This window comes from Seriola lalandi, unplaced genomic scaffold (assembly GCF_002814215.2).
Source record: "Seriola lalandi dorsalis isolate HSWRI2012SDOR001 ecotype SW California unplaced genomic scaffold, Sedor1 jcf7180002054919, whole genome shotgun sequence".
Taxonomy (NCBI): Eukaryota; Metazoa; Chordata; class Actinopteri; order Carangiformes; family Carangidae; genus Seriola; species Seriola lalandi.
The window spans coordinates 276,984-294,877 of NW_019525471.1; the positions used below are offsets into that span (position 1 = coordinate 276,984).

Sequence of the window (17,894 nt, forward strand, 5' to 3'; positions counted from 1 at the left end):
CAGAGTAGGGTTTTGTTATCTCTTTGAACCTTAGAAAAAACGTTTAATGCAAATTTGTGCACATAAAACACATACATACGGTACAGTGCATACATAAAGTATCATAAAGTATAAATGCTTTTAATGTTGGCCTACATTAGTATGTCAACACATACTGTTGTACATCTTGTACCTCATAATAAACCAGTCCACAATGGACTAAATGCAAACTGACTGGACCACTTTGGCCAAAGCTGGATCCACAACAAGAGATAGTCTTTTGCACCTGCTCATGGCAAACACTAAACATGACAAAAACAACTAAAGACCACATTTTGTAGTGTGATTAGAGCATTTGAGGCTGGTGTGTGTGTCCTACACAAAAGTACAGTAGATACAAGCTGTCCGTTTCCTTTTGATACTAAGTAGAAAGCTCTGTGCAAATCTGAGCTCAGGCAGGAGGTTCAATCCTAGCTTTTTGGGTATTTACTCCTCCTGGGAGGGGGGTGGGGGGGTATAATCCATAGTAGCTTTTCCTCTATCAGTCCTTAATAGTAATGCAGATACGAGAAGACACAGAAAGCTATTAGATGCACCCATGCTCCAAGGACAGAACAATTAAGGAATGTCAGTTTGTTAACCCATCAAATACAAAATACTGAAAATGATCTTTTTTTTTTTTTTTTTTAAAGAAAGGGGCTGGTAAATGGCATATAAAGTGTCAGGCAAACTCAGGTACACCAGCAGCTTATCTTCACTTCACCCCACATCTCACTCTGTCACGTCACACCCAAAAACAATGCAATGAAACACACCATATAAAACAAAACTGTAAAATTAAAATATAAAAACATGATATAATGGAAACGATATCATATAATATATCAAGTATTCATAATATACAACAATACAATTTAAAAATCAAACCTAAAAAGGAATGTAGTTCTGGAAAAGTACCACTAGAGGTCAGCAAATATCCATGCTCAGATATCCAGTTATACACTTGAAATATTTATCTGCAGTGAAAAGTTATTTCTGCTTGTGGACAAACACTTAAAAAAAAACTTACAGACCCCACTTTGTCTCCATCTTAACCTCCTTTCAGTTCCACATAGCAGCAGTAGTAGTGGTAAACACTTCAATTCAGCAAAATTCACTTAGTTACATTCTTGATAAGAAGTCTCACAGTATAAATGACAGTTTTTTTTTTTTTTTTTAATCTAACACGGACTCATATGTGCACAGTGGTCTCAAATGTCTCACTGAATAACATCTGCAATCTTGACACTGTTTACTGCATCAGGAAAGAAAATTATTTCCCATGTTTCAAAACTGACTCATGCAGTCATAAGAGAAATTTGAATCTCAGCAAATTTCTGCTGAAACTATTTCTGTAATGTTCCTGTGAAGAGTTTTGTTATTTGAAGTTGTTTTCCATCTCTGGTGGTAAAAGTTCCTCTCTGTTCATGTTGTCAGATTTAGAAAATAATTCGCCTGTCGAGCTGTGGATCCCTTCCCAGCATTGTGTGTTTACAGACTCCGGCCTGGTTTCTCGTGCTTTCCGTGTCTTGAATGTCTCTGCTCAGTCTCTGGGTAGACACTCCTCCTCGGTGATGCCCTGAGCCTTAAGCTCCTCCAGGACGTTGTCCAAGTGGCCGGGGTCAGGATACCCATGGCCAGTCAGGTTGGAGCCAAACTCCGTCTTGTGGTGCACCTCGTTCCAGATGACCGTGTCGGACTCCCCAGTGGTGCTGGACGTACCAACAGAGAAAATGAGTCGGCGGTCCCACGCCACCAGGAGCAGCCTCAGAACCTGGATGAAGAAATTGATGAAGACAATAAGTCAATGCATCACGTAATCTGGTCATGTAATCTTCATGCTACACATGAAACCAGGAAGAGGAGATGTTTTCTCATTTACCTTGCGCCCCTTCTCGCTGTCAGGGAGGTAGCAGTGTCTGGGGAACCCACGGGCGGTGAAGGGTTTGCCTGGATTTGGGTGCTCTGGGCCCTAAAGAGAGAAATCACAGTTCATCACATCATTCAAGCAAAGACTAAACACCTAACAGACTCATCGTTTTTGCATCAAGTACCACAGAAACTTGGCCTCAGTTTACCTGGATGCCAGGAGGGATGTTGTAAATGATCCGGATGGTTTTGCAGTCAGGGTGGCCAGGCAGTGAGTGGGGGATGACGTGGTACTCCATCTTGCCCGGGGGCTGGTTGCCAGTCTTGACTCCATAAATGGTCTTACAGGTTGGGCACTGCAGGCTGCCATCCTTGTTGCCGTTGTTGTACATAGCAACGAGGCACTGGAGGTGGTACTGGTGACCACACTGTGCCAGGCGCCCTACCGACTCAGCCCGGGAGATACCGCCCACGCCGGGGCCCTTGTAGCCCGATGGTCCTGCCAGGGCCTCCATGCAGATGGTGCAGTCCTGAGTTGGGAAGAGGAAGTAAAGTGTAATTTATGTCTCATTCAATCTTTTTGTTGTGCTTTTTGTTGTTGGCCAATTAAAAACAAATCCTTTCAAATGTTCCAGTTGTTTGATGTAAAGCTGCTGGCTCAAGAGTGTAATTTGGCCACATCTCATGGCCTTCATTAGCGGACTGAGTTTGCTCCGTTGTCAAGGGTTACGATCTCCTCTGCCCAAATAACCACCTGTTATCATCTAACCGGGATTCAGTACTTAGATCATGTGACACCATCTCCATCACACCTGAGCAACTCCACCTGCTGATGAAGGCCATGAGACTTGGCCGAAAACCAAGTTGCTATACTTCTGATAAAACCTTTTTGCCGGCACTTCCAAGAACCCTAAAAGTTTAAGTGCTAGTTTTTAACCTAAAAACAATCTTATGACCTATAAACTGTTTCTATAACCTGCTTCTAGAATCTACTCTGGTGAAAATGTGACTATAGGCTCATGTTTCTCTTTGTTATTCTTTTTCCTGCTATACTATCAAAAAGTGGAGAAAAAAGAGGAAATTCTATTCTGTCATAATATTACACTTTATAAATGTTAGTATCCTATTTTGCAGCTGTTGTCGCAGTGATATTTGGATGTTAAAATACTTTAGTGAGGCTCTTAAACAATGTTGAAAGTCGTCAAGGATTTTTTAACATTCATGTCTTATTTAGCTGAAAATCATCGAAAATGAGAACTCACCTCTTCTGGGGGATTGCGAACTTTCTGAAGGTACCTCTTCACCACCTCCTCAGGGGTCTTGCCTACGAAGTGAAGACACAAAGTACGATGATGATCTGTTTATGAGCAAAACGCACATTCAGCCTAAAGCAAAAGCAGACTCATCATAATTACACCCACCTTTACGGGCCTGTTTCTTGGTAGTCTTGCGGCAGCAGTGACCCAGACCGGGCACGGGCTTGATGTCGCTCTTGCTGACAGGTGGAGGATGAAGCACCAGCTTGGGTGGGCGGGTCAGGCAGACAGGAAGTCCTGCTGCGCTCATCAGGATGCCTGTAATACCTGCGTACAGCCAGAAGAGGGGGGGTGTGAGACGCTGTATTTGGGGCTTACTCTTTGCGTGATGAGCTCTTTATCCAGGGAATTATCTATTCACCAAACCGGTGAAGGCTGGCCAGTTGATTTACTCAAAGACTGGTTAAATATGGGGTCAAATATCATTAGCTGTGTCGTCTGTAGGGCAGTAGATCAGTAACAAGAAAAAGTATAACAAACTTTAATGAGTAAGATGTCTCGTGAATTTTAGACCTAATTTTAAAGAAAGTACTTCTGAAAGATTTAAATAAAATGAGATAATTGGATGCGTCAGGACATTTACCTGCCAGTGCAGGGTGAACAGGGCTAGATCCATTCAGGTTCTTCACTGGAACTGTTGGCACTCTGAAACACAAGAAGACAAACGCACATTAATCTACAGATCAATGACACACCAAAAGCAGACACACTACAGGTCAGGTCACCGCAGCAACCTCGCGTCAAAATCTGATGAGTCACCTGTAAACAGACAGAATTACACACAGCCGCCCCAGGCATGTGCTACTTCCTAGTTCACCAGGTGTCAACAGGTTAAGGCGCTTTTGCCAAGTCATGTGGAGAGACAAACAGACGCTGACTTGACATACTGTCCTAAAATGATTAGATGGCACTTCCTGCTGTCTAGGGCTTAACCTAGATGACAGTACATGGCAAATGCTCTTAATTCTTGGGTACAACTGATAGAACACGATATCAAAAATGATTCCATTAACTGTCACTGAATTCAAAGATGCCTTTTTGAAAGACGATTAGACAGTAGACGAGGTATTTTCAACTTAAAATGAGGACGTCAACTCATGTCCAGATAAAGCAGCTTTGATTTTATGCAGGAATTGGACAGCGCTTTCCATTTAGTTTGCCAGCCACAAAAAACAACCAAACAAAAATAAAAACATCCTTAAATGTGTTGAATGAGCCCTATAGATATTTTTGACGTGACATCAATGGAAGTTGAACATATATGCCCTTATTTTGATAAAATATCACACTATTTTTAAGCACAGCTGTACTATATCTCTGCTCATAAATGGAAATGGAGTTTGCGATGAGCACAACAGTGTCGCCACAGAGACTATCCAGTCACAGAAGTGTACTTACGGTCTGCCAGTTTTGATAACAGTCATCTTTCCTTCTTGAAAGCACCAGAGACCACAAATACGAGTCAAGATATTCCAGCAACAATATCCACTTGTCGCACTATTCGTCTCTTTCCAGTTGTTTGTGACTCCTCTCTTTTTTTTCCTGCCTCTGATCGATCCTGAGGTTTAACAGTAGTATGTCAGTGTATCTCTCTGCCGTCTCGCTCCTCCTCTCCTTGTGCGTTGGTGTCGGGTCTCCTTCCTCTTTTATAGGGCTAATCCACCTGTTTCCATCTGTTGACTAAACTCTGGTTGTATGTCAGAGATTGGTCACAGCAGGGATTACCTGTTAGTTACTGTGTCACACTGCCAGGTTGCCATAAGGCTGACAGACATGAGCACATACAGCTGGGTACTAACACAGTGCCACTACATAAATATCACCATATGTTGATATAATAAAATTAAGGTTTACATTTCAGTCCACTGCCCTAGTAAAGTATTTTATGATATTGTCTATTTATCTTCTATTTGTTTCATTTATGTATCTTTAATGGACACCCTTTGGCCCATATTTTACTTTTATTTTGTTCTTTTAAAGTGTATATAGGTTCATATTTATTTCCTTTCTTAAGAAAACTTAAAATATTTTTATAAAAAACATATCAATTCCAACTTACTATTACTGTGACTACAATAACTGATTGTATATATTCCCACATACAGTCATTTTTTGCTATTTTTACTGTTAACTTTGTTTAAAATATCTTTCATTTGTTTTCTCTGCTGTTTTTAGTGTTTCTACATTATGCATCTGTCTGTTTATATAAGTATTATCTCTATCATTTTTCTCTGAGAATCTATATGTTTTTTTAATGTATTTTCTTCCATACATACATGTCTCCAACTAAGGCTTTAAACAGATATGTTGACGAGCAGAGTCTGAGATGCTATTTAACCCAATAAAACTTAAAGAAGAGGCTGAGGGACGTCAGATAAGGGTCTTTTACCAGAAGGAAGCAATGGGAGGACACCTGTTGGTGCATCAATTGATTTAAAGTTTCTGATGCTAAACCTGCTCATCTTCAAATGAATTAAATTTGCTCAAATATCTATAACAAGTTATTGATGAGGCTACAGTTAAGTTGAGGCTGTAGGATATGAATGACTAACTTTTTTGTGTGTCTGTATGCATCAGCAATATTTTTCCCTCTAAATAAATGATGCAACAATGACACATAAACAGTTAAGAGTCACTGTACTGTTCTTTTCCTTTACTGGTCAATCTGATTACACTGTGCTGTCTTACTATATTGGTTTGTTTACCTACAACATGTCCAAGTTGCAGTATTAGCTTCCTGTGTACGTGCCTTTCGTGATTCACAAAGTCACAAAAGGTGCAGCTGACTGGCTCAAACCTGAGCATGAATAAGTTGATTGACATTTGTCTGACAAGCAGGTCACACAGCAACATTAGCAAAATGATTAAAAGATTAAAGGATAGTGGGAGAAAAGCATTGAAAGGGTGGGAAACAAGAGAAGGAGGGGTGTGTCAGCCAGTCACGTTTCTTTGATCCAGGCTAATCTAGTGGCATTAGAGCAGCCTCCATCTGCAGAACTGGGTGATGGACACACACAAGCTGTGGCATATGGCCTCACTCACACACTTTACAAATACAAGCTCGAAACTTGAATCAAGTCAAAAAAGAAAAAGAGATAAACCCTGGAAGAAGGAGCAAAAAACTTTGCTCGGGAACGCGTGATGACGTTTTGCGGCGGTGGCACAAAATCAAACCCACTGCAGTGAGCGGAGAAAGGACCACAACAGGTGTGTGATAATCTGTGACGTTGGAGACCCCTCAGAGTTTAAATCTTCACTAAGAAACCATCTGCTCATTTTCACTGGCAAGCTCGATCAACAAAAACAAACTTTACAAGGAACTCACCACACACTTTTTTTTTTTAAGCATACACTAGGTTATCAATGACACTTATGATCACAATACAGTATAACTGTGTTAGAATGCATTACAGCACCATGACTGTCAACTATAAAAAGATACGTCACTTTATTTCTTTGAGCAGACTTAAATTAATATAAGTATTCATTATAAACAAAGGTCAATAATCCACTTTTTTCAACTGTTTTCTATTTTAAAATTATGATTTAGAAATATGAGCCTAATTACCTACATGTATATATGTGGCTTTATATGATAAAACTCTGTCACTGGGTTCACCAGGTCCAGGAAGTTAGAAGAAGCCACACATCAGTGTACATGTGGTGTACATGTGGTGCAATGACTGAATTTGGGGATGACAGCAGGAGCACTAAGTGGAGCTTGTGCTAAGAAAAGGCTGAAGGAGAGAAGAAGGGCGAGCGACAGAGAGGTGAGCAGAGAATCCCAGGCTGACGGGATCAGAGTGACGCTTCATCTGTGACGTCGCTGGTTTTACTACAGCAGCAGGTGCGACCATCTGTCGGAGAGAGGAGTACTCTCACCTGATATGTTGAAAGAATGGTTCAGTCACACATCTCACCTGACACAGAATGCAGAGATTACTGGAGCAGGAATATTAAGCCTGTGGTATTTGGTTTTAATCTGAGGCTTAGCTGCTGCTAAACTGTTTTGCAGAAGTTGTCAAGGCTAATGTGAGGATTCGGAAACTTGGGGTGCTTTGCTGGGGCAATGTTAGGTGGCTCACATGGAAAATTATCCACATCTTTTTTTCAAATTCATTAAGACTTGCTCTTTAGTGACACAGTGTTTTTTGAACTGTCTGGGATGCATGACGTATCGCTTTTCTTGTAGGCTTTAACATTTTCACATTTGAGGCAACTGCAAAACAAAAAGCATCCCAGAAACATCTCTTTCAGTGAGACTTAAGGAAAATATGTTATAAAATGAAAGGCTGTAATTGGAGTATGATGAAATCTAGATGCTAAAATTTGTAACATGCTCACTAGAAGGCGCCACCACCAGCTGCAAAACAGAATGGGATGATAAAAAAAATGAGGAAACAGCTGTGTTCTTGTTCTAATAGTCTTCTTTGAACCACAAACATCTTGCTAACCAGCGCCCTCTGGCTATGGCATCTGGACACTGTGACTTGCTTCACCTTATTACATTCACTTATGCTGACATACTGTCAAAACGACTTTAACACCTAAATACCGGATGGTCACACAGTGCTCTTCTGGTGTTGAATGGCGTGGAGAATGATCTACGTGATCAGAACCTTTAGTTGTTAAAAATACCCTACAGACATGTTTTAAGATCTATAAAAATAATCTGCTTTGAATTTTAAAAAAAAAGAAAAGAAGAAAGAAGTGCCTGATATGTTTTATTCCATAATAAAACTATTGCCAAGCTCTTGGATGAAATTGAATATTTAAGGAAGGCTGGTATCGAAGAAAACACTATAATCAAAACAATATGAAAATCTATTTTTGTGAAAAACTCACTTTTACTGATATGTTGCTTTCATCACCAAATTTCCAAAAACATTCCTAATGAATAACATTGTCTAATACAACTGGTGACAGCAACTCTTTCAGCACTTTCAGGATTATAGAGTATATAAGGTGCAGGTGCCGTACGTCTCTCTACACACTAAAGCTAAAGGCTCACTGGACCTCATTCCAGATTTCCTGACTATAATTTCCAAAATTCTGTCTCTACTTTACAGCAGTCTCCAAAAAAATGAAGTCACCAGCACAAGGGGAACACTGCATACCGAACATTTGATAACAATCACGACATCCCAGATGTGGTTCAGCTGCATCCAAGATGCAATCCAGATGTGGTTTGCTGTAAAAAATGAAATGGTTCTTTTTATATTACTCCTTATTTCATATTTGAGAGGGCCGAGGATTTAAGTTATTCAGACAACTCCATAAACCTGCTTTGTAAAAAAAAAAAAAAACCCCTGGTCCACATAGGTTGCTACGGTAACCAGCCCATGTGCAAGTATTCCCAGGCTTTTCTGATTCCTAGACCCCAAGTCCCCTAATGTTGGGTGAAAAATATTTACTAACCACAAACAAACTATATGTGCACAAGTGTATGTGTGTTTAAATCCATCATTTAGTTGTTGCATGACAATAGTCTGGAATGTGTGAGAGCGGCGCTTGTTCAGTATGAATGCTCTTCATTGTTTTTCCATGGAAATGAACGAGCCTGGTGGACTTTGTCACAAATTTTAAAGGCTCAAGGATGCTAATGAGGCTGATGTCAGACACTGTGTAATGAGGCCTTCAAACAAATGAGAAATTCCTGTCTAAACTGATTTTTCTTACATATCCTGTTCAGTTGGTCTCATTCTGTTTTTGTATATAGTAAACTGATATGGGGTGTGGTCACTGGGTACATTTGAATAATACATGAAATATTTTAGCAACACTTTGGGATTAAAATGTCACAAACCAGCCAGACAGTGATACATAACAAACATTTGGGGTTGGGTGCTTTACATGTAACTTCACTGCCTTCCAATCAGTGAACACCGCACCCTTTGTTTGGGTGATGAGGACATCACACCTACTTTTGACAAGTCTGTTCATTCATCTGCACAGAAGAAGAGTTTAATTTTAGGACTAAATTGAAAAACACATGAGACAATTCAAATTTTTTTTTTGATGGGTCTCTTGTAGGAATGTAAATCTTGCTTGAATATGCTACATTCACACTTTATTTTCAGAGGTTTTCTTATCGTTTCTTGAACTTTTTTAGGCTATAAGAGAATATTTGGTCTACTCACCCCGAGGCGATGAGGGCACGTGACTGAGCCATGGCGATACGCTGCAGTGCTGGTCGGCTCAGCCCTGCTAGGCTGGAGCGGGGCGGCAGAGGGGCGGCGCAGGCAGCAGCACCAGACGAAGACACTGGGCCAAGGACGCGGGCAGAAGGCGAGGGCGTGCAGGTGGAGGCAGCCGTGGAGATGAGAGGTGGGCCTGGAGCGGGCGCTGTAGGGGCGGAGCAGGAAGCAGAGAGGGAGGAGGAGGTGGAGGGGTGAGGGGGAGAGGTGGCGACAGATGAGGGTGTGGTGGAGGGAGGTGGAGGAGGCGGCGGAGGTGGGGGGAGAGGTGGAGGAGGGGGACGGGTGGAGGAGATGGAGAGGGCGGCGGTAGCTGAGCCGAGGAGGGAAAGAGAGTGGGTGAAGCCTCCTCCAAAGCCAAGGCTGGCACTGCTAACACCACTACCACCGATGATACCTACACCTCCTGGACCACCCATACCACCTACACTGAAGCCACCTGTCGCCCCAACTATAGACGTCCTGTTTGGGGAGAATGACCGCGACAGGGATGGAGGCCGAGGGAGGGTTAGTGAGTACGACCCTCCTGGGACAGGGTGACTGCTGATTTTGGGACTAGGTGGCTTGGTCTGTGGCGGTCTCCGACCCAGAGTGTGAGCAGCCGACATGGTGCCCGCTTTGACACTCAGCACCAGCATACACTGCTGACAGGCGCAGGGCTGTCCCAGAGAGGTGATGGCTGAAGCAGGGAGAGCCCCGCTGGGGTACGCACTCCCATTTCCAGTCCCACTGCTGCTCATCCTGATCCCCATGCCCACTCCAGATACATCCACACCAAGCAGTCCTCCATGGCCGGGCATTGACGTGGGGCCCCAGGCATGGTGGGACTTGGGTAGGGGCCCTGACACCAGCGGGTAAGCCAAGTCGGAGCGGCGCTGGATGCGCCGGCAGCGTTGTGTCTGCCCGTTGATTTGGGTCATGCTTTCGAAGTCAATGAGGTAGCAGAAACCCAGCGGCGCCAGGTCCAGCCAGGGCTGCTGACGATCTCGTGCCGCCTGGATGGCAATGCCCACCTCCGTGTCGTACGCCGTCCAACTGCCAGCGTCGTTCTCCCACTCCCACAACCAGCCCTGCCCTGGCGCTGAGGTGGGGTCGTAGAAGCTACGTCGTACCGGTCGAAGGGTACCTGAGGCAGGGGTCACAGGGTCACAACATAAGCAAAAGACTCATGCAGATTATGAAGAATTTAACCTGGTGTGGTATCCTTGAGTAGCACTCTGTAGTGACTTACTGCACGTCAATGGACACGTCCTAAACTATTATTGTAAATATACAGTTTGAGGCATATATTAAACACCTTTCTGTCTCTTATATTGTAATCATGATGTAGGGTGATGAGAGGTAGAAGCAAGAGGAGGTGAGTGGACTGGACTACTATTTGCTGTGGACAAGTAGATTACAACCCTAACAAATTCAACATGTCTGTGTTTGCTTGCTAAGAATTTGGGCAAACAGGTTGCCCCTGGTAACAGCACACGGTGTTCTGCGTTCTGATTGGCTGGCAGCCTTTATCCGACCCAAAGCTGGCTGTGTTTGCTTTCCCAGGGTGTCCAGAGAAACTCTACAGATTCTTCATACTATAAAGCCTTCGCACATCAAATCCTCTCTTCAAGAGTGGTGCACAAGTTTCTTTAAGATGAGCGAGCTTGATGTTAAAGTGAGAGATGACAGCTTTTTTTTCCAGAAATGTAAAATATGCATTTTACATTTTCATTTTACAGTTCAGCCTGTATTCTCTTTTTTTCTTTTAACAGCAGCCATGGACTGACTGGGAGAAAATCGACACAGACCGATAAAAGACCCCTCCACCCGTTCTATATGGGACCACCTGACTCATAGTTTGCATCTTTTTTGGCCATTTTGTGTCTCTTAATGGTCAATTTCCATCTCTTTGTAGTTTTTTTACGATCTTCCTTATGTTGTTATGATGTTTTCCACCCCTTTGTGGTCATTTTGTTTCTTTTAAATGAGCTCTTCAGTCACTTCATACTAAGGCTCTGGCTCAAGGGCCCCCTGACCTCTCATGCCCTCAGTTCCTGTGGCCACTAGCTTCTGTAATCCCTCCATGACCATAGCAAAAATAGGGTAACTCCCAAACTGTCTAAACATAAGAAACTGAATGGGATCCAACACTGATATCCATACAGCATGTGTGGCACAGTTTGCCACATTTAACAAGACAACAAGGGAGTTCATTCACAAAATCTGTCCCCATCAACCCCATTTTGTCTATGACCTCAGACTCCTGAAATTCCTCCCCCGCCTCTTCATCCCTGTTCCCTATTTAAATTGGGGCACCCTGCCTAGCTCCCACATTTCAGCCTCTGCTGGGTTTGGAAAACAAACTGCACAAAAGCTTTTGTCAGCCAATGTTGAGAGAGAGAGACGAAGTCAGGGTCTCTGCCAAAGTTAGACATCTGACAACTCCCTGCTTTGTCTCACACTGCCTTGCTTGCCTTTCTGCTATGAAGCTTTGACTTGTGACAGTTCACCTCTTATGTCCATATACTCTTACAAAACAGTAGTATTGATAACAGTGCTTGCAATGAAACTGCAGGAGCGAAGTGTTTACTGTGTTTGTGAGTATGACTGGACACTTCAGCTGCTACTGTGTTACATGCAAACACACACACACACACACACACACACACACACACACACACACACACACACACACACACACACAGAGACACACACACATTCAGATCCTACCAGAATGACTCACTTCACTTTGACAAGCCACAGATGCACATCATACATCCCTGTCCTTCAATGAATAAACCTGGAAATATTGAAAGAAGAAACTCAGCCAGACTAGGTTGGGGGGATTTAACATACAAACAATGACATTTATGTCATAGCACAGGAGAATTTAAACCCTGTAGAAGAAGCCACTTTGCAGCAAAACACCCCATCAAAGCATCAACATCTGGAGCAGAATCATCACAAGGGCTTGCAATGATAAAGTAGACACACATGAGCAATAAAAAGGCCTCCACCTCAGGCCCGGCTAAACCGCTACACCCTCCTCCGTGTGTCTCTGCCTCTCCTCTCTCCTCCTCACCTGTGTCTTGTCGGAACTGGTGCATGGAATGCAAATCGATGATGTAGGGCGAGAGGCGAGAGTCCACCTGGCCGAGGACAACACTACCACAGCGCGGGTCGCTCCGGATGACTGCCTCGATGTGATGACAGACAGCCGGGCTGTAGGGCCGCCAGCGTCCGTGCTCGTTCAGCCATTCCCATACCACTACGGCGGATGCTAGTAACATCCTACTCCTGCAAGGGTGAAAAAAATTGCAATATTGAGGCATAAATGAAAGCGAAACCGCGGGGATGATAGGCATTTAAAGATACCCGGCTGCCGCTCCGCCGTGCATCCCTGCGCACAGCGGCGCTGCATCCATCTTGGACAGCTTGCAACCCAGATGTGTCTCCTATATGTGGACATAAATATATATTTCGGGATGACACTACATGCAAACTGTACCTTCCATGTTTGTAGTTTCGGATATGCAGCAATTAGAAGGTCCTTTTATCACACGGCGAGGATACAGAGGGTTTCAGGGCGCAAAAAGCCTTGCAGGCTGGTTGCATTTTACTCCCTATGCAGATGAGTGACGTGTGCTGAAATCATTTCTCCGGCACAATCAAGTTAGGGTGAGAGGAGAAAATGCAACTTGGATGCTCAGGGTGGTGCGGCACTCATAAAGTAGGTTACTGTGACAGACTGGCTTTGATCGTGCAATGCAAGGTTTTTATATTTTACCAAATCTGTGCTGTCTGTAAGGGTGGATCACATTCCTGAGAACAAATAAATATTTACCGGGTAGATCAGCTCCAGTGTCTCCAGCAAAATCACTGCTTAGTAGAACAGTTAGGGTGCTTTAGTAATGATCCATCTGTCACTGTGAAGATGTCTTCAATCTTGAGGTAAAATCCCGGGTTTCGGGTTACATAATTGTTTTGATAATGTGTCACTACACTTGGGTTTAATATAGATGGACTCAGGCTCACTTCTTGTTTCTTCCACAGTGTCTCGATCGAGTGGCTCTCACCCAGCTGAAAATTATTCAGCCGGCGAAAAATAAATGTTTGACACTCGCGTACACGAACACTCCCACGCCAAGAAAGTCTCCAACATCCAATCAGATTCGAGCAAGTGCTCAGTTTGGCCAATCACGAAGGGTACTCATGTTACACGCTCGCTGTTCATCGTGTCGAGGTATGAAGTGTGTGTGGAAATGTACCCTTGTTTCATTTTAGTCTATACCCCAGCTTTTACACATCAACCGACTCTCATGATGTATTTTACATTTAAAAATGATGAAAACACGATCCAAAACTTCCTGGAGATGCCGGGGATTGAACCCGGGACCTCATACATGCGAAGCATGCGCTCTACCACTGAGCTACATCCCCATTGGTCACATGAGTGACCACGACGTGATTTAATACATTGTTCTGGTAAATGATATATTGTTTGTAGTTGTTTGCTGAGATCAAGGAAAAGGCAGTAATAACGTGAAAAAGTTACTTTTTATTTATTTTGTAGTTAGAGTATACAATGTCTCAAAATGAAAAGTGTAACATAAGTGCATTTTGCCCAGATAATCATAAAGCTTTTCAGTACATTCATTAACAGTGGTGGAAAGTAAGCTAACTAAGTAGGCTACATTTACTTATGTACTGCACTTATGTACAGTTTTGAGGTACTTCTACTTTACTCGACTAGTTTATTTTTATGGTTATTACTTTGCAGATTATGATTTAACATACAATGTATGATAAATAGTGTGATGCATCATTATATTAAAGCATAAAGTCAAATGGGCTACTCTGTCCAATTTGTAGGCCTACTTTTACTTTTGTTACTTCAACTTCATTATGCTAATAATACTACTTTTGTACTTTTGCTGGTAAACTTTCCTACCTCTTCCACCACTGTACATTTAACAGGGAATTAAGTCAGCTTGGCCATGCTATGCACAATTTTTTAAGTGTATGTCTGTGGCTCTGAGTTTACAGTGACACTGTTGTAAGTGATAATCATTATATCTTTAAACAGTAACAATATAATGTTTTAGTTTTGTAGCATTCAACATATGATGAGTGTTGCACTTTTCATAAATGCAACAACCCATTTTTGCAGCACATTAGGTTTGACTCTTACCTACAGTAATATGGCTAGAGCTGCAAGTAACCATTATTTTTATTAGTGATAGCATTTCTCAATTGATCATTTAGTCTATAATATGTAGAGAAAAATCAAGAAAAATGTCCTATGTTCCCAGAGTCCAAGGGGACATTTTCAAAATTGAAACCATTTAAATTTTGTATTCTTTGCTTAAAAAATTATTTGATTAATCGGTTATCAAAATAGTTTCCTGTTAATTTTCTGTCGAATGACTAATCGATTAATTGACTAATTGTTTCTAATTTTAACGAAAAATATAAGAACACATTAAAATCAGTTTTTATGTTTATTTTTTATTTTCAATGCAAATTAGAAAAAAAAACATTCAAAGCAATAAAAAACGTAAGCTACACTCAGCATACAATACAGCATACAATAGGCTGACACAGTAATACAAAGTCAAATTCCTTAACTGACTAAATCAGTTTTACGTAACAAAACGTAAAGTCTTAAACAAACATTCAAAATCCAGTGTACCCCTGCATATTTCTAACAGCGTCATTCATCATAGTCAGCTATTTATCATAACACCTAAACAGGAAGTAGAATTAAGACCAGATCACAGCTACTCCCCTCTTTGGTTTTTCTAGGTTTTCTTTAGTTTACAGACTGTTATTAAAAACACATGAAGGATGTTTTATAGGCTGAGTATTTTTAGACTCAGTATTTAAATTTGGCTGTTTCTAGAAAAATAGTAATGTAAATGATTCAGCATTTCAATACCAAAATTGTATCCCTGACAAATGGCTTAAGACAATTTCCTAAGCCTTCTTTGTATTTCATACTTTCTTATTCTGTACTCACAGCACAGTCACATCCTTGTCTGTACCCCCACCTCCCTCTTCTTCAGACCAAATGGCACTTCCAGAGAACTGCTTGAAGTCTATCAATAATCCAGCCCCTCCACTTGCTTCCCCTTTACCTTCCCCTTCTCCCACTTTCCCCTCCTTTTCCTCCCTTTTCTCGTTCGTCTCTTCCTTCGCCTCTGACTGGTCCATTAGCACAGTTTGCTCCCCTTCCTCTGAATCATCCAAGCTTGTCTTCTCATCTGAAGTGCCATCTCCTTTTCCCTTTGTCTTATCACACAGCGGGGCATTATCACCCCCCCCATCCTCCTCCTCCTCCTCCTCCTCCTCCTCCTCCTCATTGTCGTCCCCCTCACTGTAACTTTCCTGGCTACCACCCTTCTGCAGCTGTTCCTCCTCATCTTGGACTTCCTGCATTTCCTCTCCATCCTCATCTGTATCACTGCGAGGCCACAGCTGGACTCCGAGATGTGTCTCCAGAGCTAATGCTGCACCCCTCACCCGGTCCCTGACCCCTCCTTCCTTGTACACCACGCGCCGGATGGTGTATTCTCCATTAGCCTCCCTGTTCAACTTCTTGTACAAGAAGATCAGCAATGCAATCAGGCAAAATAGGCTGATGGACAGAATGATGATAGTTGTAGTTGATTTTGGATTATCAGAGTCACCCATGCCTGGTGTGAAGGAAAAGGTTCAGTGAGTTAGCATGTCACACATTGGACTGTGTCATTTATTAACTTCGGTGAATGTTTTTGTTTTTGTAGGATTGTCTCATAAAGGGATAGTTTGACATTTTGGGAACTTCACTGATTTGCTTTCTTTCTGAGCGTTAGATGAAAAAAATCAATAGTATTTCACATCCGTGCAGTAAATATGTAGAAGGGGCTTCAGCTTAGCCAAGCATGAAACATAGAAAGTGTGGGAAACGCAGTTGCTGCTAGTCAGATTTTGTTACCTTCAGACAGAACCAGGTGGTGTCTAACTCTAAAATCAAATAAGAATATTTCCAAAAATGGACAATTCTCCTAAAACATAAGACATTTGGATATTGAAATTGTTTTTTATGTTTTGTTATAGCTTGTACTTGGGTGTCACATGGGTGTGGTTTGTCATAGTTTTGCTTGCTGGATGTGCAAACACGCAAAAGCTAAATTTCAAGTATTCTGTGTCTAAACGCAGGTTGAAACAGATGCTAAACACTGCCTCTTCTCTGCAAGTCTGAGAACCAGAAATCCTCTCAGTCGTATCAAGCTGCAAATCCCACAAAACTGAGTCACATTAGATGCAGAAATGTGCTTTACCTCTTTAGAAAATTCCTAATGCGTAGAAAAATCCAACTGGCTTGGTGTCACAGTTACAGGCTGATTGTGGCAGTTTGTCAAACTCCTTGTGCTTTCAAAGCAGTTGTGAAGTTTTCATGAGAGGGCGATCCATTGGTAACTTTAACTCCAGAATCTAGAAAAGAAAACAGTAAATAACTAAAGTAAGTGACAGTGCATGGTGCTTCCAGCTAAACCTTTAGATTACTTAACATCACATTAAATGAGAGCAATGCCACTATAATAGAGTATCATCTAGATACAATTAGAATATGCAGGCTAGGTATGCTGGAGATACAACAGGAAGTCTGTATTGCCTTTATCGTATATGAGTATGAAATTGTCTATGCTGGAATGACAGGAAGCTAGCAGACCGCTCACAGCATTGCTGGTTTCCTGTCAAAATGACTATTAAACTGCAGCCGTCAGTTTGACGTGGGAGGAAACATTTCTAGTCATTACTGAGCATACTAAACTCAGACATTATGTGAGGCAACAATAAGTTTTAAAATACTAATTAGAAATGAAGTAAGTGCATTAAATGTGCAATTAAAGTTGGTATAAGAGTAACTGACGTAAGTAGTACATTAATGCCTGAAATACTGTAATTATAAAACCAACACACATGTATGGCGTTAAATAATGGTTCATGTGTTTAAAATCTGAAATATTGAGGTCATAGGTATGGACCTATAATGTTAGAGACAGGCAGAAAAAACATGAGGTATTTCGATTAGAAAAGACAAAATGTGTGTGCAGCAAAATATCAAATAATATCAAATATTAAAAAGCAGTAAAAGAAACTGTGAGAAACTCACCAAAGTTTTGAGCAGGAGAAAACGTTTGTGGAGCCAGACAGTGCCAAAAAACGAAGACTAGTAAGGAATGACTGGTGACATTTACGGTACTTTTGAACAGTGTGTCATAGCGCGCGCGCGCACGCGTGTGTGTGTGTGTGAGGAGGAGATAGAAAACGAGACAGAGGCTGGTGCATGGCATGTGGTGATGAAAAGCTATAGCTGAAACTCTTCGTGGAGGGAGGGGGCTGGTGGCGGTGGGAACGCAGATTAAAGACAAAATCAAATGGGGTGTGGTGGAAAGCAGAGTGAAGAAAATGTACGCTTAATTGTGGAAAGAGGAAGATATACACATTTGAATTTTTTTTCACTGCA

General features: G+C 42.0%; 2 protein-coding genes and 1 non-coding gene across 5 annotated transcripts; all 3 read right to left on the reverse strand.

The window, feature by feature from the left end:
* Positions 1-10: 10 nt before the first annotated feature.
* dtx4a (deltex 4, E3 ubiquitin ligase a) lies at positions 11-13,468 on the reverse strand. 3 transcript variants are annotated; one of them, XM_023431243.2, is made up of 9 exons: positions 13,227-13,468; positions 12,465-12,679; positions 9,344-10,526; positions 3,787-3,848; positions 3,309-3,470; positions 3,150-3,211; positions 2,097-2,417; positions 1,901-1,990; positions 11-1,792 (listed from the first exon to the last, which is right to left on the reverse strand). In XM_023431243.2, the coding sequence occupies exons 2-9, from the start codon at positions 12,670-12,672 to the stop codon at positions 1,562-1,564; spliced, it is 2,319 nt and encodes a 772-aa protein (XP_023287011.1). In that variant the 5' UTR covers positions 12,673-12,679; positions 13,227-13,468; the 3' UTR covers positions 11-1,561. The 3 variants fall into 3 exon arrangements, with proteins under 3 accessions (XP_023287011.1, XP_023287010.1, XP_087026003.1); XM_023431242.2 differs by lacking the exon at positions 13,227-13,468 and adding an exon at positions 12,891-13,042; XM_087169877.1 differs by lacking the exon at positions 13,227-13,468 and having other exon boundaries at positions 12,465-12,790.
* A 282-nt stretch (positions 13,469-13,750) lies between these two features.
* On the reverse strand, positions 13,751-13,822 carry trnaa-cgc (transfer RNA alanine (anticodon CGC)). The gene has a single exon. It is a non-coding gene; the product is annotated as a tRNA-Ala (tRNA).
* Positions 13,823-14,870: 1,048 nt separating this feature from the next.
* On the reverse strand, positions 14,871-17,723 carry LOC111673485 (uncharacterized). The gene is made up of 3 exons (XM_087169882.1): positions 17,541-17,723; positions 16,705-16,858; positions 14,871-16,077 (listed from the first exon to the last, which is right to left on the reverse strand). The coding sequence occupies exon 3, from the start codon at positions 16,073-16,075 to the stop codon at positions 15,398-15,400; it is 678 nt and encodes a 225-aa protein (XP_087026008.1). The 5' UTR covers positions 16,076-16,077; positions 16,705-16,858; positions 17,541-17,723; the 3' UTR covers positions 14,871-15,397.
* Positions 17,724-17,894: the final 171 nt, after the last annotated feature.

Coding starts and splice junctions, on each gene's coding strand:
- dtx4a (XM_087169877.1), bottom strand. CDS start 12,747: ATGCCTATCATCCCCGCGGTTTCGCTTTCATTTATGCCTCAATATTGC. Junction 2,418..3,149: donor TTCGCAATCCCCCAGAAGAG/GTGAGTTCTCAT, acceptor TTCCCAACTCAG/GACTGCACCATCTGCATGGA. Junction 1,991..2,096: donor ACATCCCTCCTGGCATCCAG/GTAAACTGAGGC, acceptor TTCTCTCTTTAG/GGCCCAGAGCACCCAAATCC.
- LOC111673485 (XM_087169882.1), bottom strand. CDS start 16,075: ATGGGTGACTCTGATAATCCAAAATCAACTACAACTATCATCATTCTG.